This window comes from Myotis daubentonii, chromosome 1 (genome assembly GCF_963259705.1).
Source record: "Myotis daubentonii chromosome 1, mMyoDau2.1, whole genome shotgun sequence".
Lineage (NCBI taxonomy): Eukaryota > Metazoa > Chordata > Mammalia > Chiroptera > Vespertilionidae > Myotis > Myotis daubentonii.
The window spans coordinates 109,008,762-109,030,928 of record NC_081840.1 but is presented as its reverse complement, the minus strand read 5'-3'; the positions used below and the strand labels follow the sequence as shown (position 1 = coordinate 109,030,928).

At 50.9% G+C, this 22,167-nt stretch overlaps 2 protein-coding genes across 19 annotated transcripts in view; both read right to left on the bottom strand.

Annotated features, from left to right (window-relative positions):
* Nucleotides 1–776: 776 nt before the first annotated feature.
* Nucleotides 777–7,931, bottom strand: ULK3 (unc-51 like kinase 3). Of its 17 annotated transcripts, none has more exons than XM_059656956.1 (16): nucleotides 7,693–7,929; nucleotides 6,844–6,984; nucleotides 6,639–6,759; nucleotides 5,991–6,095; nucleotides 5,149–5,292; nucleotides 4,855–4,937; nucleotides 4,252–4,407; nucleotides 3,967–4,072; nucleotides 3,733–3,803; nucleotides 3,157–3,259; nucleotides 2,984–3,048; nucleotides 2,820–2,898; nucleotides 2,705–2,745; nucleotides 2,272–2,319; nucleotides 1,981–2,047; nucleotides 1,701–1,862 (listed from the first exon to the last, which is right to left on the bottom strand). In XM_059656956.1, the coding sequence occupies exons 1-16, from the start codon at nucleotides 7,792–7,794 to the stop codon at nucleotides 1,846–1,848; spliced, it is 1,449 nt and encodes a 482-aa protein (XP_059512939.1). In that variant the 5' UTR covers nucleotides 7,795–7,929; the 3' UTR covers nucleotides 1,701–1,845. The 17 variants fall into 17 exon arrangements, 13 of the variants coding, with proteins under 13 accessions (XP_059512894.1, XP_059512889.1, XP_059512910.1 ...); XM_059656966.1 differs by having other exon boundaries at nucleotides 3,733–3,773; nucleotides 7,693–7,928; XM_059656911.1 differs by lacking the exon at nucleotides 1,981–2,047 and having other exon boundaries at nucleotides 777–1,862; nucleotides 2,820–2,895; nucleotides 7,693–7,930.
* Nucleotides 7,932–9,740: 1,809 nt separating this feature from the next.
* SCAMP2 (secretory carrier membrane protein 2) overlaps nucleotides 9,741–22,167 on the bottom strand; it is a 33,444-nt gene continuing 21,017 nt past the window's right edge. For both annotated transcript variants that reach the window (XM_059656831.1, XM_059656840.1), the window contains exons 8-9: nucleotides 10,299–10,416; nucleotides 9,741–10,086 (exon numbers count right to left, since the gene is read on the bottom strand). In XM_059656831.1, coding sequence (XP_059512814.1) covers nucleotides 9,952–10,086; nucleotides 10,299–10,416 — 253 coding nt within the window. In that variant the 3' untranslated portion in view covers nucleotides 9,741–9,951. The remainder of the gene's footprint in view (nucleotides 10,087–10,298; nucleotides 10,417–22,167) is intronic.

Here is a 22,167-nt window from a genome sequence, read left to right as displayed (position 1 = left end):
CCCTAAGTCCCCAAAGATGCTTCTAAGGGCTGTTAAGACCAAGACCTTGTGGGTGGGGTAGGGGCTGCTGGGAATTACCCCAGCTTTTGGGGTTCCTGGAGGGCTGAGTATGAGATACCCTAGAGCCATGGTCGGCAAACTGTGGCTCACGAGCCACATGCGGCTCTTTGGCCCCTTGAGTGTGGCTCTTCCACAAAATACCGACTTCTGCGCATGGGCCATGAAGTTTCAATCGCACTGTACGTGCGTGCCCGCACGCGGTATTTTGTGGAAGAGCCACACTCAAGGGGCCAAAGAGCCGCATGTGGCTCACAAGCTGCAGTTTGCCGACCACTGCCCTAGAGAATGCCCTTTGCCCCAACCCTGCTCATTCACTGGCCCCAGGGAAAGAGGGGTGGGAGGCCAGGGAGCCTGTGTGGGGCAACGGCCTGTGCAGCGCAGAGCACAGAGCTTTTACAGGACTGTGCTCCTGCCGTGGAGTCCGCCCTTCTCCGGGTGCAGAGGAAGGGCACTGCCTGGCACCCAGGCCTGTGCCTGTCCCCTTCCCACCAGTCCCTTAGGTGGTGGGCAGAACAGCAGCCGGTCAGCCTGACTCTCCTGGGCCTGAGGGCAGAAGGCAAAGTGGCTCTCACTCCCGCACCACCCCGTGGCCTCCCGCAGCCCTCTCTCAGGCTACCCTGTTATTCCTGGAGTCCCTATAGCACTAGCCTAGGAAAAGGGGCTGCCTGCTTTGACCTACTCCTTCTCTTCTTCCAGGACAAGAAAAGAATCACAAGTTCAAAAAATAATTTATTAAGGAAACAATAAATGATACACTTCATACTGGCCTCTGACAGAGCAGAAAAGACGACCCTTGCCCCAGGAGGCACTGAAAGGTGGAAAGGTTAGAAATCACCAATAGTCAGAGTTTTAAAAACAAATCCCCAAGTCACTCCAGGTATATACATTGTTCTCCAGATGGAAGTCACTTGGTACTCCTAAAAGCCCACATGGGGGGAGGGGTTAGGAGATCACAGCAACACCAACGGAGCTGGGAAGACCCAGGCCCAGAAAAGGAAAGGTGCTTGCCCAGGGCACAGGCTGGGGTGGCAGCCGTGTCAGTCCTGAAATGTCTCCTGGGTTAGTGGGTCCCCAAAACCTGATGAGTCGGGCAGGCCCCATGCCTCCCTGTTCTAGGCCAGGACCAGCTCTGCAGAAAACAAGGGGTGCTCCCTAAAGAGAGATGAAGGCTGGAGGGGTGAGGATGAAGGACCTCCCCGCAGACCCTCTGGGGCAGGAACAGGCATGAGTTTCTTCAATTTGCCCCATCCTTCAAAATATATTATTTTCATGGCTTGCAGGATTAACTTAAAATACTGAGACAGGGTGGACAGACATCAGCTTCCAAGATGACTGGTGTTCTGTGGGGCTGAGTGCAAACCATGGGGGGGGTCCCTGAGCGCCCTGGTCCACTGCGAGGACAGAGGCGAGTTGAAATAAGGGCTCCCAGGAAGGAAAGGGGTGGGCACAGGCTACATCTGAGCCTTCATGCCCTAAATTGATAGGCTCAGGGTCCAGCAGTCACCAGTTAACCACAGTCACATGAGACACTTCTCCCAGAGGCCTGCTCCCTCCCCTGGGGCCAGACCCAGTGCTCCCAGCCCATGAAGGGCTGGGCCATCAGAGCCTTTGTGGGGTGGAGGGCATCCTGAGGCTGTTAGGGACCCTGGGACGCGGTGCTCACAGGGTTGCCCATCCAGGAAGGCTACCCGCCAGGCTGCAGAGGGCCACAGAATTCCGGGCAGCAGCCTAGGTGTGTCCCCCAACTTCAGGTGGCCCATGGTCTGTGCAGTCATCTTTCTGTGGTCACTGCAGGGTGCAAGCTGTGGAGGGGTAAGGGAGAAGGGTCAGTGTCAGGTCTCTGGCAAACAAGGCAGAATCCAGGGCTGCCCTTGGCCTTCTCCGCCTGGGGCAGAGTGTAAGACCCCTGGCAAGACTCACAGCTCCGAACAGACTCCAACAGCCCCTCCTTGTCCAAGGTCTCGGCTTCCCAGTGAGACTCCCTCATCTGTGGAACAAAAAGGCGGCACCAAGGTGACAGGCAGCCAGGGGCAGGCAAAGGAGCCGCATCAACAGTCCCAGGGCAACTGGGAGTGAAAGAAGAGACAGCAGTGGAGAGGCCTGCAGATGGAACCGGAAAGGGAGACACACAGGGGAAAGGGGGGCAGAGAGCTACAAGCAGAGGAGCAGAAACCACATAGCCTTGCCCCAATGGGACCTCCCATGGCTCACCTTGACTTGCTCTTTCAGGTATTCAGCTCGAGCCATGAGGTTCTGAACCTGCCAAGGGAAGACATACGTGCCCATGTGGGTGGGGGTGGGGCTCTCAGAGTGAGACGCTCCTCACTCCTGCTGCTCTCTAGAACCCTCTGCCCCAGAACAACTGCATTCTGCGTCCTTCATCTGCTCCCTCCTCCAGAAAGCCTTCCTGACTGAAGTGGCCCAGCCAATTTTCTGTTGCGGGTCCCCTGATCCTGCCCGTCCCATTGCCTGACCTGAGCTCCTAGCCCCTATGAACCGCATGTGGCCAACAACCTATCAGGTCTGTAAGGTCTGACTCCCAGACTTGAAACACGCCGAGAGAACCCAAGAAGGTCCTCCCAGATGGAAGGAGGGTCAAAGGGGAAGATGAAGCCCCCACAACCCACCCAACCCCGGTGGGCACCTCAGTGTGAAGCAGTTCCCGCCTCCGGCCTGGGGGCTCCCCTGCAAAAAGAGGGAGGGTGCGTGCTAAGGGCAGGGCAGCAGGGAGTCAGGGAGTGTGGTGGTGAGGGCCTCACCTGCCAGCAGCAGCAGCAGCTCCCCCAGGCTGTGCTGGTACAGGTCCAGGGCGTCCTGCTCCCCACCAGCTTCCTCCTCCTGCAGCCACAGAAATACCAGTCATTTAGGGTCATGATCTCGATTCCTCCCTGCCCCACCTGGACCCCTCCCACTGGGTACAAACCTTGGCCACAGCAGCTGAAGCCACTTCCAGAGCAGCCAGGAGGCGTGGCTTGTCCCGAGCCATCTCTGGGATGAAGGGCAAAGGCTCAGGGTGAGGGGAGCAGCTTTTCTCATCTCAGGGAGCTGACCCCAATCCGCTTGGGGGCCTGGTGGTCAGTCAGGAGCTGGGCCTACCTCTGAGCAGGTCTTGGGCAGAGGCCCCCTGTCTCAGCAGGGCCTGATTGGAGGAGGACACAATGGCCTTGAGCTCCTCAGCCCGGGACACGTACTGTCGCACCTGCAGGAGCACGAGGGGCTGAGGAGGGGCTGTGGAGGGGCTGTCCCACCCTGCCTCCCTCGCCAGTATCCACATGCAAGTTCTCCCTCTAGGTCAGTGATGGCGAACCTATGACACGCGTGTCAGAGGTGACACACGAACTCATTTTTTTGGTTGATTTTTCTTTGTTAAATGGCATTTAAATATATCAAATAAGTATCAATTTAAAAAAAAAAGTCTTTACTATGGTTGCAAAGATCAACAAATTTCTATGTGACACGGCACCAGAGTTAAGTTAGGGTTTTTCAAAATGCTGACACGCCGAGCTCAAAAGGTTCGCCATCACTGCTCTAGGTCCTCAGTGACTGTCCCAAGCTGAAATGTCAGGGGCCGCCCTGACGCCTTCCCAGGACAGGAAGTCCCGGTTCTAAGAGAGCCAGTCTCAGGCAGCGCAGACCCCTCATCCGTTTCCTCCAGGGGACTTGCTCACCCACCTTCGCCTTGATCGCCTCCTTCCGCTGTGCGTCCACTTCGTCTGCAAACAGTGGTGGTTCATGTGAGGACCCTGCCCCACACCAAACCCTCTGGAATCCTCAAAGGCACTAAGTTCTAGATTTATCCTCTGCCCTGTCTCCCATAAAATTATGAATGGGGACATGCTTCTGGAGTCCACCCACAGCAGCTATGGCCGACCCACGCCCGCTACACCCAGGGCTCTGTGCGCTCACAGCGCAGGGCAGGCACCAAGAAGTCCAGAGCCTTGCGGTAGAGCGATAAGGCAGCCGCAGCGTCCCCCTCCTGGTCCTTTTTCACAGCCTGCACCGCCAGCATGGCCTGGAGGATGGGCAGATCAGGGAGTCACGCCCACCCCTCTGCTCACCATCAAGTGGGAACAGCAGGTCCCCTGAGCCCACCCTCGTTCCCTGGGGGCAAGCCCCCTGTTTACCACCAAAACGTGTAGATGAGACCCCCAACCTGCCTTCACCCCAGCCCATCCCTAGTGGCCTGCTCACTGCTCGTGCCAGGCTCTCCTCACTGGGCATGTGGTCCAGGTCCACCCAGGGGTGGGCAAAGAAGTCCTGGAAGGAGATGCGACGACCAGGGTCCCGTTCTAGGAGCCGCCGCAGCAGGTCCTGGCAGTCTGGGGAGAGCTGGGGCCGAAGGGGAAGCTGAGGGGAGGGTGGGGGACAGGTCACACTGGGCTCCAGAACCTCCCCAACCCTGTCCTGGTATACCCCAGAGGTACATGTCTGACAGGTGGAGAATCTGAGAGCCAAGAGGCACAGTGACACGTCTGGGCGATGAAGTCAGTAGAGAGCCAAGCCTCCTGCCCAGGCTCCTCCTGCCCACGCCCTCCCTGGAGCCCTGAGCTGTCGTAGAATCCTAATTCGGGTTCTTCCCTCCCAGGCTTATGCTTTTGGGAAGACTGGGCCTGGGTCTACACAATCTGTGGGCTGATCTAGGTCCCTAGAACTGAATGGAGCTTCAAGCATGCCCAGCAACACAAGGTACCTAGAGTCCACACCCCAGTCCGTGCAGGGATAGTGAGGTCTCCAACCTGAGGGCTCTGCTTCCCTCTGTCCCACAACAGGTTGCTGAGGCCCTGCAGGACCCACCTCGATAACCCGATTACTCCGGATCTTCTCTTCCAGCTCTGTGAACGACCTGGAGGCAAAGGGGGGCTGCCCGAAGAGGGCTTCTGTGGAGGGAGGCAGAGGGCAAGCTGGGAGGAACAGGGAGCAGCCTGGCCTGGCCCACTCGTGGGAGGGCCTGATAACCCCCAGAGCAGGGGCTCAGGGCCATTAAAGTCAGCCTTCTCATTAAAGCCCTTCAGGAGTGGCCAGGGAGGGCATGCCTGAGGACACACAGTGCAGGCCTCACAGGGTGGGGGCAGGGGACAGAGCTCTCACCATACAGAATGACCCCCACGGACCAGAGGTCCACACGGGCATCATACTGCCGCCGGCACACCATCTCGGGGGCCATGTAGAGAGGGGAGCCGCGGAGCACATGCTTCTCATCCCACGGGGACATGTGCTGTGAGAAGCCGAAGTCTGCAGGCAAGAGGCCAGGCAGCAGGGCTCAAATTCCAGTTGCCTATGCTCTTGGCCTTTGAAGCCTTACCCTGAGCTCCAGCACAGGACTCCTCCCCGCCTTCCAGATTCACCAGGATCAATCCTACTTCCCAGTCTTAGCTAACTATTAACCTCCAACACCCTCCTGCATCTTTCAGTGGGGGCATAAGTCCTACCCATCACACACAGCCCCCCTCAGGTACTTTTCCAGGAAGCCCACCCTGCTCACATCAGCTATGAAGATAATGGCTCACTGTCCCACCAAGTGCAGGTTATACCCTCTCTAGCCTCAAGCAAATTCTTTTCCAAATCCTATCAGGGACCCCAACCACCCCTCCCCCACCTAACTCCCTCCAACACTGCTGCAGGTTGAGTTACAGCTTCAGCTTCAATTCTGATGACCCACCAAGTCCTGGCCCTGATCCTAAGCATTACACTGCTGGAATCCAGTGTGGACGGCTGAGAAAGGCCCTACCTTTTGGTGATGGGCCTTTTCTGGATCTCCCAGCCTGTTGCTGTTTGATGACTCGATAGAGGGCGCCACAAGAACCAGGGCTGCTGAGTGCACACCCACCCTCCACACCCTGAAGCTCCATTCAGTTCTCAGGACCCAGAACAGCTCACAGATTGTTGTGGAGACCCAGGCCCAGCTTTCCCCTGCTGTTCCAGACTCACACCTGCCAGTTTAAGGTGGGGCTTCTCCAAGGAGCTCAGCAGAATGTTCTGTGGCTTCAGATCCAGGTGAGATATGTTTCGTGCGTGCAGAAACTGCAGGGCACTAGCTGGGGAACAGGACACATGCAGAGGAACAGGTCAGAGGGACCCATCTCCCACCTGCCTCTCGCCTTCCCTGACTTACATCTGCTTCTTCAAGCCTGCATGACCCCAATTCTGGCCTTCTGAATGCTTTACATAAAAGTACCAGGTTCCTGCCACTTCTACGAACCCCCCACTCCCACCCTCAGTGCCATCTTTCCTCCCTTGGGCCCCTCTGCAAGTCTCCTCTCCTCCTAGAAGCCTCCAGCCCTTTCGACTTTTGCTCTTTCTTTTGGCAGAGCACTTAGATACAACCCAGTGGGCCCTGATGTGTCCTACAAGGTCTTTCTATTATCTTCTGCATGTAGAAAATCTGGACTTCTTACAGCTTAAGGCTCCTACCTTTCTCTAGTAACAGCCTTAAGCTAGGGATGGGCACATGACAAAGACAGGGCCTATAAATCCGAGCTGGGAAAGGAGGCAACTGCTAAGAGCGCAGCGGCTCCGAGCCTGGGTCGGGTGCAGAGGGAGGACAGGACCATGGGAAGTCTGGGGTCAGAGGTTCTTACCCATCTGCTGCATGAAGACACGAGCCACCTTCTCAGGCAGAATCCGGCGGGTATGGATGAAGCGAGACAGGTCACCACCTGCACAGAACTCCATGATGAGGTAGATGTTGTCACTGTCCCACTGTGGTTAGAGGCAAAAAGGCAACCTGAAGGGAGTGTCTCTTCTCCAGTCTCCTTTGCGGGTGGCTGAACCACAGGCCCGCACCTGGAAGTCTTTCAGCTGGACGATGTGGGGGTGCCGAATGCCCTTGAGGATTTCGATCTCTGTCAGGAGGTTTTCCACGGATGCCTTGTTCAGGCTCTTCTTGGCCACACATTTTATGGCTACCACCTCTCGAGTGTCCTTCTACGGAGGCAGGAGATTTGAGGGCTCTACCTTGAGCAAGCCAGGACCCACGCCTGGCCAGAAAGGCTCTGATTCCCTCTACCCTTCTCCCCCTCACTGGGCTTACCCACTCACACCAGCATCCAACCTTCCCCTTCTCAGGCTAACGAGAACCCCTGATTATGGGACTCTGGCCTCCCCACCCAGCCTGGTGTTCTTAAACCCTCTCTTCCCTTAGTCCTATGAGCCCTTCTAGAGTGCTCCCACTAAGGCATGTCCTTCATTGCATGTTCTAGAACTGCCCAGATTGCTTCCTAAGTGGGTCCAGCCTTCCAGAACCCTGTCCAAGAGTCCTCCCAGCCCACCAGGTGTCCTCCCAGTCAGGGCACATACAAGAATCAACCAATGAATACATTTGAGCCCATTCTTAAGACACTGACACGAGGCTCCCTCCAGGTCTCCACCCGCATCTCCAAACAGAACACAGGTGTGGGTATGTGTTTGTGTGTACGTGTTTGCTTTTAAGACCTATGGGGGGCAGTCAGCTCCCACCTCGTCCACCGAACACCAGATCGGGACAAGTCAGGCCGCGGTACCTAACTGCTCTCAGGCCCTAGCCTCCCTGGGTTCCCAGCCTGCCACCCGCCTGGGCTCGCTCAGGGTCTGGCGGGCACGCGGCCCGGCGCTCAGAGGTTCTCAAGCCCGATTCCGGCCGCGCCTCACCCCCACCTTGGCGTAGGCCTTGTACACCGTGGCGTACGTGCCACTGCCCAGGCGCTCGGTGAGAATGAAGCCGTCCAGCCGCGGGGGACCCCAGCTGGACCCCGCCATCCTGACCACCCCGCGCCAGCCACCGGGCGCTTGCTGCTTCCCGGGGCGGGTTCCGGCCGGAGTCCAGCGCGGAGAGCGGAAGAGGGCGCGCAGCAACTGCCCGACGCCTCACTGCCGCCGGAAGTGCACCCGGAAGGGCGGGGCCAGGCTCCCGGTCCTAGAGACTCTTCCTCCCGCTGCTTTCTGCGCGGCTTGACTGAGTGCTGCCCCCACTCGGCCGCCGTCAGCACTAGAAATCACACGATCCGCAAGATCCACGTGGGGATGCTGAGGCCCCCGCGGGCCAAAGGGAGGAACTAGAGACCCGCACACGAGGTCATCAGGAATCCCATTTGGGCTCCGTTACGATGTTAGAGATCGCCCACGAGAGGACCAAGAAGGGTTAGGGGGGCCCTCCTCCCAAGACCAGCAGCTCTGAAAGTGGAATTTCTGGGACATGTGCCAAGGTTGCAGACATCCCCAGTCAGGGCATATACAAGAATCAACCAATGAACACCTAAGTGGAATAACAAATCTGTTTCTCGCTTGCTCTCAAATCAATAAAATCTGTGAGAATATTTAAAAAAAAAAAGAAAAAAAATATAATGGAAGAGGCCAATAGTTATCTCAGGAAGGGACTTTCCCCCAGGGGTGAGAGGCTTCGCCAGAGACTGGGGGGTGGGGTGGGGGAGGGGGGGATTCAGCATGTTGACTGACCCCTCACACCTACAGATAGAGCACTTCAGCCACTACTCCTGGGGGCCATGCACATCCATCCAAGTCCAGCAGACATTAGAACCAGTGTTGTCTGAAAATGTCTTTATTTAAGCACAAAATTGAAACAACATATACATTTGTACATGGAGAAAAAAAGTACCAGAAATTTACAAAACCTTGGTCACTGTCATTAAATCATCATTCAGTGGCTCTGGAGTGGAGTGGGCTACAGACAGGGCTGCCTCTGGATTGGCCTGCTTTTTGAGAAGTTCCCTCAGTCCACAGCAGGGCAGGGTGCAGGTGTTAACGGTGGACTCCTAGGTGCTCATCATAGTGACACACTGCCTGGGGAATCCCTAGGACCAGTGGAAGGTGACCTAGACTCTACTCCTACTCGGGGTATGGGAGAACCCTGGAGGATGAGTCTGGAACCCTGGCTCATGAGACCAGTCTGTAGGATTCAGTTCTGAACTGATTCGACCTGCCCTTCCTAAGAGTCATACAAGCTAGATATTGCTGATGAGGGAACAAATGGTTAGAATGTGAGGCCAAGGCAGAACACAGCTGTCCCCCAGGAGAAGAGGAAATCAAAACAAACGGACAAACAACCCACACCGGGACAGTCACACAAACTCCTCCTAGAAGATTGTTAAAGGCTGGGCAGGACAACACAGGTTGTCCTCTGTTCCTGCCCATCCCCAAATCCCAACCAACCCCAATGCACATTCAGTAAGTCTAAGGAAGGGGAGGGCTCAGGGAGGGCCCCAGATGACACAGGGTGCTGCCCACAGCTGGAAGGTGCAGGTGGCCGATAGGGCTATGAATCTGTTTGTGAGAAACATGAAGCAGAGAAGAGGCTGAGGAACCGGCCAGAGGTTCTGGAAGCCCAGAGACCTAATCAGAGTGATCTGGGGGAACAGAGCTGTCCACCAGCCCAGGCCATAGCTCATCTAAAGGGGAGCCCTTGGGAGGTCATCCCAGCCCAGCAGGAAGGGAGGGCAGGACAATGGAAGCCACAGGCTGGGGCTGTGAAGCCAGATTCAGGCCAGGTTTCTAGGGGATGAGTGGAGGCCCGGGACCCTGGCAGAAATACGCCGCCAGCTGGGTGGGCCCAGGTTGGCCAGTGATCCCAAGTGTGTACATTTGTGCATGTGTGTGTGTGTAGGGAAAAGAGAACTTCAGTCCCACTGCTTCAGAGGGACAAAAGAATCCTACCAAACCACCACCAGAGGAGAAAAAACTCCCCCCCCCCCCCTTTTCTCTTATGTAAAAAAAGTTCCTGTCCCTCCCTCCCCTTCCCTTGGGTGGAAGGGAAAGCTGGTTGCTGAGGAAGGAGGAAGAGCCACAGCAAGACCCTCTCCAGGTTTGTGCTGGCCATAGCACTGCTTAAGGCACCCACGGAAAGTGCAGCTCAGAAGGCAGGCAGGAAAAATGGCTGGGACACAGGGAAGAGAGTCAGGACTAATTCCCTTGGAAGGCTCCTCGGGCAGCAGATGAGGCAGTGCTGCGGAAGGTCCTGTTGCTGAAGATGCCCTGGGAAAATTCCTCTTGAGCTTGCTGGAAGCTGGCCCCGGTCCGGCGGTACAGAGAGTGCACCTGGGGAAAAAGGCTGTGGTAAGAGAAGCCTGTCCTGTAGGCCCACAAGGAACCCATGCCTGCTGACCTCCCACCAGAGCCTTGGAGAAAGCCACTGGACGTTTGGGGACATAGGAGTCCCAACTGCTGTAGTGATGAACACCCCCAGAGCAAGGCTGGAGAGAGGAGCCTGCTTCCTCAGGTTAGCTGTTGGCCTGGCACCCACCACTCACCCGCTTTAGAAGGAAGAGTGAGAGCACAGCACAGAGTGTGAAGAAGCCAGCTACCACCATCATGATGATCGACACAGCCAAGTCTTGCTTCAGTGTAGACAGGGCTGCAATCCAACCACTACAAAGGGAAGAGGAGGTGAGAGGGTATAGTAGAAGTGGGCCCCAGAGGTCCTATGAGGGGCTTTTCTCCACTGCCCACATGGAATCTTTGGGCCATGTGAGGCCTGGAAGGGATGTGGCTGCTAACCTCAGTCAGGAGCAGCACTTTACCTGCTGTTTTGGGGAGTTGGGGGGATATGGAAAGTACGGCTGATCATTCCCGACGGCCCACCCTCTGAAAAAGAGAACTACTGGCCAACGAGCTGCATTCATCCTGTCACCTCAGCTCCTCCCACTGGGGCACAGACAGGCCCCTGCCTGCAAACATGTCTCCTTCCTGAGCTCCAGCTTTTTCATCTATAAAAGGAAATATCCTCACACTTCATGAGTTAAAAACTTACTACCAAGCTGCAGTTAACAAAACAGTGTGGTACTGGCATGAGGACAGACATATACAATATAGAGGTTGATGGAATATAAATAAGAGCCCAGAAACAAATCCACACATCTACCATCAACTGGTTTTCACAAGGTTCCAAGACCACTCAGTGAGGAAAGAATGGTCTCTTCAGCAAATGGTGCTGGGCCCTGGCCAGTGTGGCTAAGTAGGTTGAGCATCATTCCATGCACCAAAAGGTTGCCGGTTTGATTCACAGTCAGGGCACATGCCCAGGTTACGGGCTCCATCCCTGGAAGGAGGCGTGCAGGAGGCAGCTGATCAATGTTTCCCTCTTACTGATGTTTCTCTCTCCCTCTCCTCTTCTCTCTCTTAAAATCTTTTTTTTAAAGGAAACTCTCGCAGACATTTGCTATACAGGCAGCGTTGCCTCGGGGGAAGGCAGCTGAACAACCCTATTGGAAAACACTTTGCCCCACAGTGTTTCTGAGGCCCATTAAGAGACTGAGAATAACAATTAGCCTCCAGGAGAGAGGAGCCTGCTTCCTCAGGTTAGCTGTTGGCCTGGCACCCACCACTCACCCGCTTTAGAAGCAATTGCCCTCCCCCCTTGAAAAAACTCTCACCAGCCGAAACCGGTTTGGCTCAGTGGATAGAGCGTCGGCCTGCGGACTGAAAGGTCCCAGGTTCGATTCCGGTCAAGGGCATGTACTTGGGTTGCGGGCACATCCCCAGTAGGAGATGTGCAGGAGGCAGCTGATCGATGTTTCTCTCTCATCGATGTTTCTAACTCTCTATCTCTCTCCCTTCCTCTCTGTAAAAAATCAATAAAATATATTTAAAAAAAAAAAAAAAAAAAAAAAAAAAAAAAAAAAAAAAAAAAAAAAAAAAAAAAAGAAAAAACTCTCACCATACCTGTGGACAATTGCCTGAGGGCTATTCAAGACAGAATCCTATCAGGCTGTAGGCAGAGGGGTCTCTGGAAGCATTTAGTCTTTGCCTGATCTAATTAGCTAGAAACAGTGTTTGACACTGTCCTGCACTAGAGAATGAGAGGGGCAGCAAATCTACCTAATACAGAGTCACAAACCCAAACAGGCAGCCAAAATGAGGAGACAAAGAAACAACCCACAAATGAAAAAACAAGAGAATTCTCCAGAAGAGATAAATGAAATGGAGATAAGAAATTTATTTGATATAGAGTTCAGAATAATGATGGTAAAGATGCCCAACAGCATGAGAAAAGATATAGTAACTATAAAAACAGAAAAAAAGAATGACATAGCACAAACAGAGAAAACATTGGGGGTTTTTTTTTTGTTTGTTTTTTAAATATATATTTTATTGATTTTTTACAGAGAGGAAGGGAGAGGAATAGAGAGTTAGAAACATCACTGAGAGAGAAACATCGATCAGCTGCCTACTGCACAACCCCTACTGGGCATGTGTCCACAACCAAGGTACATGCCCTTGACCGGAATTGAACCTGGGACCTTTCAGTCCACAGGCCAACGCTCTATCCAATGAGCCAAACCGGTTAGGGCCACATTGGTTTTTATATTTAAAATATTTTTTCTTGAAAAAAAAATTTTCACTTCTAAAAACAATCTTATAAAACTTAAAAAAAAAAACACACATTGGAAGAAATACACAGATTAGGGGAAGCTGAGGATCAAATCAGTGAATTAGACGACAGGGTTGAAAAAATCACTCAACCAGAGAACCAAAAAGAAAAAAACAATTAAAAGAACAGGAGGCCGGAACCAGTTTGGCTCAGTGGATAGAGCATCGGCCTGCGGACTGAAGGGTCCCCGGTTCAATTCTGGTCAAGGGCATGTACCTTGGTTGCGGGCACATCCCCAATAGGGAGTGTGCAGGAGGCGGCTGGTCGATGTTTCCCTCTCATTGATGTTTCTAACCCTCTATCTCTCTCCCTTCCTCTCTGTAAAAAACTAATCAACACTAATAAAAGAGAAAAATGGTAATTGGCGTACGAGCTACCCTTTTCATTGGCTAATCAGGGCTATATGCAAATTAACTGCCAACTAAGATTGGCAGTTAACTGCCAACAAGATCGCGGTTAATTTGCATATGTAGGCACAATGCAAGGAGGCGAAAGGGAAAGCAGGAAGCAGCCCCCTGCCACTGACAGTGATTGGAAACCCAGGGGGGAGCTAAGAGCTGGGGGGCAGGGCAAAGGCGGCCCAGGGCCGCCTTTGCCCTGCCCCCCAGCCATGATCAGAGAATCAGGTGCCTTTTCCGCCCTGGCCAGTGATAGCAGGAAGTAGGGGTGGAGCCAGCGATGGGAGCTGGGCACGGTCGAAGCTGGCAGTCCCAGGAGCTAGGGGTCCCTTGCCTGGGCCTAAAGCGAAGCCCACGATCATGGGGCCGCTGCAGCTGCGGGTCCCTGCTGCCCGGGCCGGACGCCTAGGCCAGAGGCGTCAGGCCTGGGCAAGGGGCCGATCCTGCGATTGGAGGGTGATGGGGGTCAACGCCTGAGGGCTCCCAGTATGTGAGAGGGGGCAGGCTGGGCTGAGGGACACTCCCCCCCACACACACCCAGTGCACGAATTTCGTGCACCGGGCTCCTAGTAAAATATATTAAAAAAAAAAAAAAAAGAACAGGAGGACAGCTTAAGGGACCTGTGGTACAACATGAAACCTAACAATATTCACATAACAGGTGTGTCAGAAGAGGCAAAAAGGGAGAAAGGAATAGAGAATGTGTTTGAAGAAATAAGTGTAGAAAACTTCCCTAACCTGGTAAAGGGAAAAGTCACACAAGTTCAGGAGGCACAGAGAGTTAAAAGTACGAAGAACCCAAACAGACCCACACCCAGACATATCATAATTAAAATGCCAAAAATTAAAGACAAAGACAGAATCTTAAAGGCACCAAGAGAAAAGGCAAACTATTACTTACAAAGGAGCTTCCATAAGGCTGACACCTGATTTCTCATCAGAAACTCTATAGGCCAGAAGGGAATGGCATGAAAGTACTCAAGATAATGGAAAGCAAGGATCTGAGACCAAGTTTACTATATCCAGCAAGGCTATCATTAAAAACAGACGGTCAAATAAAGAGCTGCCAAGACCAAAAAAAAAAAAAAAGACTAAAGGAGTACATCACCACCAACCCAGCATTACACAAAATGCTAAAGGGACTGCTGTGATGAGAAGAAATAGACAGAGAAACCTAGGCAGACAGAATTAAAATGGCAATAAGTAAGTACCTATCCTATCTAATAAAAGACAAAAAGGGTAATTAACCATACCTCCGCTACGCTTCCCATTGGCTAATCAGCAAGATATGCAAATTAACTGCCAACAAAGATGGCGGTCGGCAGCCACGCAGCTGAAATGAGCAGGAGGCTTGCTCGCTCCAGTGATGGAGGAAGCCAAGGTTCCCCGCCTGCTGCCACCCTGCTCTAAGCTCCGAAAGCAACAGCTCCGAAAGCAACAAAGTTTCAATTATAGAAGCTAAACAAACCCCAGATACCTGCTTTCAGCAGGCCGCGGCCTCAGAGCCGGGAGTGCCAGTGATGGCAACAAAGTTTCAATTATAGAAGGTAAATAAATCCCAGAATAAAAAAAAAAAAGAAAAAAAGGAAAGGCTGGAAGCCTCAGTTGACCACCAGCCTGAAAACGGCCCTCAGCCCCTCACCCAGACTGGCCAGGCACCCCAGTGGGGACGCCCACCCTGAAGGGGGTGTGGCCAGCCTGAAAACAGCCATCAGCCCCTCACCCAGGCTGGCTAGGCACTCAAGCCGGACCCCCACCCTGATCCGGGACACCCTTCAGGGCAAACCAGCTGGCCCCCACCGGTGCACCAGGCCTCTATCCTATATAGTAAAAGGGTAATATGCAAACTGACCCTAACAGCAGAAAGACTGGGAATGACTGGTCACTATGACACACACTGACCACCAGGGGGCAGATGCTCAATGCAGGAGCTGCCCTCTGGTGGTCAGTGCGCTCCCACATGGGGGAGCTCTGCTCAGCCACAAGCCAGGCTGATGGCTGCCAGTACAGCAGTGGTGGTGGAAGCCTGTCCCGCCTCCTCAGCAGAGCTAAGGATGTCTGGCTGCAGCTTAGGTCTGCTCCCCGCTGGCAAGAGGACATCCCCCGAGGGCTGCCGGGCTGCCAGAGGGATGTCTGATTGCCAGCTTAGGCCCAATCCCCCAGGGAGCAGGCCTAAGCCAGCAGGTGGTCATCCCCCGAGGGGTCCCAGACTGAGAGAGGGCACAGGCCGGGCTGAGGGGACCCACCCCCCACCAGTACACAAATTTTTGTGCACCGGGCCTCTAGTCAATAATAACCTTAAATGTAAATGGATTAAAGGCTCCAATCAAAAGACACAGGGTAGCTGAATGGATACAAACATGACCCAACTATAGGCTGTCTACAAGAGACCCACCTCAAAACAAAAGACTCACAAAGGATGAGAGTGAAGGGATGGAAAAAACTTTTCCATGCAAATGGAAAAGAAAAGAAAAAAAGTTGGGTAGCAATGCTTATGTGTGACAAAATAGACTTCAAAATGAAGTCCATCACAACAGACAACAAAGGTCACTACATAATACTAAAGGGATCAATCCAACAGGAGGATATAACCCTGGGAAACATAATGCACCCAATATTCAGGAGCACCTAATATATAAAATAACTTCTAGAGGACTTTAAGGGAGAGATTGACAACAATACAGTCATAGTAGGGGACTTCAACACCCCTCTAACTTCACTGGATAGATTTTCCAGACAAAAAATTAACAAGGAAATAGTGACTCTAAAGGATACACTGGATCAGATGGAGTTAATTGACATTTATAGAACATTTCACCCCACAGCTGCATAATGTACATTATTCTCAAGTGCACATGGATCATTCACAAATATAGGCCACATGTTAAGACACAAACCAAGTTTCTACAAGTTCAAGAAGATTTAAATCATATGAAGCATCTTCTCAGATTACAGTAGAATGAAATTAGAAACGAACTACAGTAAAAATACCCCAAAACACTCAAACACATGGAGGCTAAATAGCATATTATTAAACAATGAATGGTTACCAACAAGATCAAGAAAGACATAAAGAACTTCCTGGAAACAAATGAAAGTGATCATGTAACAACCCAAAATCTCTGGAACAGCAAAAGTAGTACAGAGAGGGAAGTTCGTAGCACTAAAAGCCTACCCCAAAAAGAAACAATAAAAATTAGTAATAAACTATTTAATCCTAAAACTTAAAGAGCTAGAAAGAGAACAACAAGAAAAACCCAGAGTAAGTAGGAGGGAGGAAATAATAAAGATTAGAGCAGAAATAAATGACATAGAGCCTAAATTATATATATAATTTTATATATATATATAAAATCAATGTAACCAAGAGCTGGTTCTTTGAAAGGATAAACAGAATTGATGAACTGTTAGCCAGACTCATTAAGAAACAAAGAAACTGGATCCAAATAAATAAAATCAGAAACAAAAGTAGAGAAGTAACCACGGACACCACAGAAATACAAAGGATTGTAAGAAAATACTATGAATAACTGTATGACAACAAGCTGGACAATGTGGATGAAATGGAAAAATTCCTAGAAAAATACAATCTTCCAAAATCAGAAAGAATCAGGAAACCTGAATACGCTAATAACAACTGAAATAGAAGCAGTAATAAAAAAAACTTCCAGCAAACAAAAACCCAGGTCCGGATAGCTTCACAGGGGAATTTATCAAACATTCAAAGAACTAACACCTATACTCCTCAAGCTATTCCAAAAAATCCAAGAGGAAGGAACACTTCCAAGCTCTTTTTATGAGGCCAGCATTACCCTAATCCCAAAACTGGATAAAGACACTACAAAGAAAGAAAATTATAGGCCAATATCCTTGATGAACATAGATGCTAAAATCCTCAACAAAATATTAGCAAATTGCATCCAGCAATATATTAAAAAGATCATACACCATGACCAAGTGGGATTTATTCCAGGGATGCAAGGCTGGTATAATATTCGCAAATCAATAAACGTGATACATCACAAATAAATTGAAAGACAAAAATCACATGATCATATCAATAGACTCAGAAAAGGATTTCAACAAAATTCAACACCCATTTTTGATAAAAACTCTCAGCAAAGTGGAAATAGAGGGCACATATCTCAACATGATGAGGCCATATATGACAAACCTACAGCACATATCACATTCAATGGGCAAAAACTAAAACCATTTCCCCTAAGAACAGGAACAAGACAGGGATGTCTGCTTTCACCATTCTTATTCAACACTAGAGGGCCAGTACATGACATTCGTTCGTTCAGTTGGGGGGGAGGGGGGGGGGAGTGTCCCTCAGCCCAGCCTGCGCCCTCTTGCAGTCTGGGATCCCTTAGGGGATGTCCACCTGCTGGGAACGCAGCTCAGCCAGAAGACGGGTTCACTGTTCCTTAGCGCTTCCTCAGACACGGGAGAGACTCCCACCACCACAGCTGTGCTCACCAGCTCTGAGCCCACTGGAGAGCCAGGCTTCTGGCTGAGTGGCGGCCCCCCTGTGGGAATGCACTGACCACCAGGGGGCAGCTCCTGTGTTGAGCATCTGCCCCCTGGTGGTCAGTGTGCATCATAGCAACCAGTCATTCTGCCATTTGGTCAATTTGCATATTAGCCTTTTATTATATAGGACTAGAGGCCCGGTGCACAAAAATTTGTGCACTCGGGGGGGAGGGGGGTCCCTCAGCCCGGCCTGTGCCCTCTCACAGTCGGGGACCCCTCGGGAGATAACGACCTGCTGGCTTAGGCCTGCTCCCAGGTGGCAGAGGGCAGGCCCAATCCCTAGGTGCAGCCCCTGGTCGGGCTCAGAGCAGGGCCGATTGGGGAGTTGGGGCGCCGCCCCCGGTCATGCACAGAGCAGGGCGGATTGGGAGGTTGCAATGCCACCCTCAGTCACGCTCAGGGTAGGGCCGATTGGGGGGTTGGGGCACTGCAGCCTGTCACACTCAAGGCAGGGTCGATGGGGTGGCTGCGGCGCCACCCCGTCACGCACAGAGCAGGGCCCATCAGGGGGTTGGGGAGCTCCCCCCTGTCACGCACAGAGCAGGGCCCATCAGGGGGTTGAGGAGCTCCCCCTGTCACTCACAGAGTAGGGCCAATAGGGGAGTTGGGGCACCGCCCCCTGTCACACACAGAGCAGGGCGGATCAGGGGGTTGGGGCGCCTGCCTCTATCACCCACAGAGCAGGGCCGATCAGAGGGTTGGGGCGCCGCCACTGTCACACTCAGGGCAGGGCCGATGGGGAGGTTATGGCTCTACCCTGTCACACACAGAGCAGGGCCCGTGGGGTGGGGGGGTTGGGGTGCCACACACTGTCACACACAGAGCCGCAGGGCGATCAGAAGGTTGGGGAGCTCCCCACAGAGCAGGGCCGATCAGGAGGTTGGGGCGCCTTTCCCTGTTAGGAACAGAGCAGGGCAGATAGGGAGGTTGTGGCCCCGCCCCCTGTCACACACAGAGCCACAGGGCGATCAGGGGGTTGGGGCGCTGCCCCGTCACACTGATCCCGGTGCCGGGAGGCCTCGCAAGCTCCGCTGATCCTGGTGCTGGGAGGCATATTACCCTTTTACTATATAGAATAGAGGCCTGGTGCATGAGTGGGGGCCGGCTGGTTTGCCCTGAAGGGTGTCCTGGATCAGGGTGGGGGTCCCCACTGGGGTGCCTGGCCAGCCTGGGTGAGGGGATGATGGCTGTTTGCAGCTGGTCACACACCCTTTAGGGTGGGGGTCCCCACTGGGGTGCCTGGCCAGCCTGGGTGAGGGGATGATGGCTGTTTGCAGCTGGTCACACACCCTTTAGGGTGGGGGTCCCCACTGGGGTGCCTGGCCAGTCTGGGTGAGGGGCTGAGGGTTGTTTTCAGGCTGGGACTGAAGCTCCCAACTGCTCCTTTTTTTCTTTTTTTTCTGGGCCAGCTTTAGCTCTGAGGCTCCAGCTCTTAGGCCTCTGCTGCTGAAAGAAGGTATCTGGTTTGTTTCAGTTCTATAATCGAAACTCTGTATCAATTCCAGCTCTGAGATCCCGGCTCGCTGAAAGCAGGTTTCTGGGGTTTTGTTTAGCTTCTATATTTGTTACAATGTTTTCTAAACTGCAGGCTCAGAGGTCGGCAAGGCAGGCGGGGAACGTTGGACTCCCCTGTCACTGAAGCAAGCAAGCCTCGTGTTAGTTTCAAGCTGCCTGGCTGCCGGCCGCCATCTTGGCTGGCAGTTAGTTTGCATATCTCGCTGATTAGCCAATGGGAAGGGTAGCGGTCGTACGCCAATTACCATGTTTCTCTTTTATTAGATAGGATAGTACTGGAAGTCCTAGCCACAGCAATCAGACAAGAAGAAGAAATAAAAGGCATCCAAATTGAAAAGGAGGAAGTAAAACTCCCATTATTCGCAGATGACATGATATTGTACATAGAAAACCCTAAAGACTCCACCAAAACACTATTAAATTTAATAAATGAATTTGGCAACGTAGCAGGATACAAAATCAACACCCAAAAATCGATGGTTTTTTATACACCAATAATAAATTCTCAGCAAGAGAAACTAAGCAAACACTTCCATTTACAATTGCAACAAAAAAATATGACACTTAGGAATAAACTTAACCAAGGAGGCAAAAGACCTGTTCTCAGAAAACTATAGGAAGTAGAAAAAAGAGATAGAAGAAGATATAAACAACTGAAAGAATATTCCGTGTTCATGAGCTGGTAGAATTAACATCATTTAAATGTCCATACTACCCAAGGCAATCTACAGATTCAATGCAATCCCTATTAAAATACCAATAGCATATCTCACAGGTCTAGAACAAATACTCCAAAAATTTATATGGAACCAAAAGACCCCGAATAGCTGTAGCAATCTCGAGAAAGAAGAACAAAGTTGGAGGAATCACAATATCAGATATCAAGTTATACTACAAAGCCACCCTAATCACAACAGCCTGGTACTGGCACAAGAGGAGCCATATAGATCAATGGAACAGAACAGAGACCCCAGAAATCAACCCAAGCCAATACACTCAATTAATACTTGACAAAAGAAACAAGAGCATACAATGGAGTCAAGAGAGTCTCTTCAATAAGTGATGTTGGGAAAACTGGGTAGGTATTTGCAAAAAAAAATGAAACTAGATCACCAACTTATACCATATACAAGGATAAACTCAAAATGGGTAAAAGACTTAAAAGTAAGACGTGAAACCATAAAAGTCCTAGAAGAAACCATAGGCACCAAAATCTCCGACATCTCTCATAGCAATATGTTTACCAATACATCTCCTAGGGCAGTGGTCGGCAAACAATGGCTCGCGAGCCACATGGGGCTCTTTGGCCCCTTGAGTGTGGCTCTTCCACAAAATGCCATGTGCGGGTGCGCACATACAGTGCGATTGAAACTTCGTGGCCCATGTGCAGAAGTTGGTTTTCGGAAAGGAGACAGACGAAACAAGTATACAAGACGAGTGTGGATGGGAGAGTTGGAAGGGGTCGACCTCAGCGAACGTACCTCAATCAGATTGAGGACGTTTTTAGCAAAGGCCAGCTTAGGAGTACCTTAATTAAGTTAATAACAATGTACCTACCTATACAATTTAATTTTTAAAAAGTTGGCTCTCAAAAGAAATTTCAATCGTTGTACTGTTGATATTTGGCTCTGTTGACTAATGAGTTTGCTGACCACTGTCCTAGGGCAAAGGAAACTAAGGAGAAAATAAACAAATGGGACTATATCAAAAGAAAAAGCTTCTACACAACAGAAGAAACCATCAACAGCCCTAGCTAGTTTGGCTCAGTGAATAGAGCATTGGCCTGCGGACTGAAGGGTCCCAGGTTTGAGTCCACTCAAGGGCACATGCCCTGGTTGCAGCTCGATCCCCAGTAGGAGGCGTGCAGGAGGCAGCCAATCAATGACTCTCTCTCATTATTGATGTTTCTCTCTCTCCACCCCCTCTTCCTTCCTCTCTGAAATCAATAAAAATAAAAAAATAAACCATCAACAAAACGAAAAGAGGCCCATTGTATGGGAAAATATATTTGGCAGTTATACATCTGATAAAGGGTTAATATCCAAAATATATAAGGAACTCCTACAACTTAACAAAAAGAAGACAGACAATCCAATTAAAAAATGGGCAAAGGACCTAAATACTTCTCCAAAGTGGATATACAGATGGCCAAAAGGCATATGAAAAAATCCTCAAAGATCAGCAGAGAGATGCAAATTAAAATGTCAATGAGGTATCACCTTACACCTGTCAGAATGGCTACCATCAACAAATCAACAAATAACAAGTGCTGAGGAGGATGTGGAGAAAAAGGAACCCTGGTGCACTGCTGGCGGGAATACAGACTGGTGCAGCCACTGTGGAAAACAGTATGGAGTTTCCTCATATGGAACTGCCTTTTGACCCAGTGATCCCACTTCTAGGAAAATATCCTAAGAAACCCAAAACACCAATCAGAAAGAACAGCTAAGATCTGAAAACAGCCCAAGAGCCCATCAGTGGATGAGTGGATAAAAAAGCTATGGTAAATTTATACCATGGAATACTAGGCAGCTGTAAAAAAAAAAAAAAGAATTTCTTACCCTTTGAGACAGCAAAGGAGGGACCTGGAGAGTATCATGCTAAGTGAACTAAGTCAGTCAGAGAAAGAGAAGTATCACATGATATATGGAATCTACTTAACAAAATAAACTAATGAATGGAATGGATACAGAGACATGGAAGCACTGAACAGAGTGGGGAATCTCTCGGAGGGAAGGCAGGGAAGGGTGTGTGGGTGGGAGGTAATCAACCAAAGATCTTGCATACACATATGTGTAACCCATGGACGCAAACAATAAGGACCTGGGGTGGAGGGCAGGGGTAGCCTGGAGGGGGTCAATGTAATACTTTCAACAATGAAGATTTTTTAAAAAAAGAACTCATAAAAAAATGGTGCTGGGACAACTGGATATCCACATGCAAAACAATTAAGTTGGATTCCTTACTTCAAAAATTAATTCAAAATGGACCAATGACCTAATAATAACTCAAACGATAAAACTTAGAAGAAAACAGAGGTATCTTTTAAAATGGTTTAACTGGTACATAAAATGGTATATTTTATGTTATGCGTATTTTACAATCAAAACACAGTGTTAGGAGGTGAGATAAGAAAGATATTGGGAGGCTGGAGGCTGCAGAACTCATCCAGGTAGACCTAGGCAGGGCAGTGAGGGGCACAGTCATCCCTGTCCTGGGTGCAAACAGCCGTTATTAATCATAGCCTTTCAACCAGGATCTCACTTAGGGTAATGAGTAATGTAATTGGGTCACCATATA

Bases quoted from the DNA above. Each gene is read 5' to 3' on its own strand.
- ULK3 (XM_059656906.1), bottom strand. From the start codon at position 7,794: ATGGCGGGGTCCAGCTGGGGTCCCCCGCGGCTGGACGGCTTCATTCTC. The intron at 4,408-4,854 runs GTGGGTCCTGCA...CCCTCCCCTCAG, and splicing joins GGAGTAATCGGGTTATCGAG to CTTCCCCTTCGGCCCCAGCT. The intron at 2,899-2,983 runs GTTTGTACCCAG...CTGTGGCTGCAG, and splicing joins CTTCAGCTGCTGTGGCCAAG to GAGGAGGAAGCTGGTGGGGA.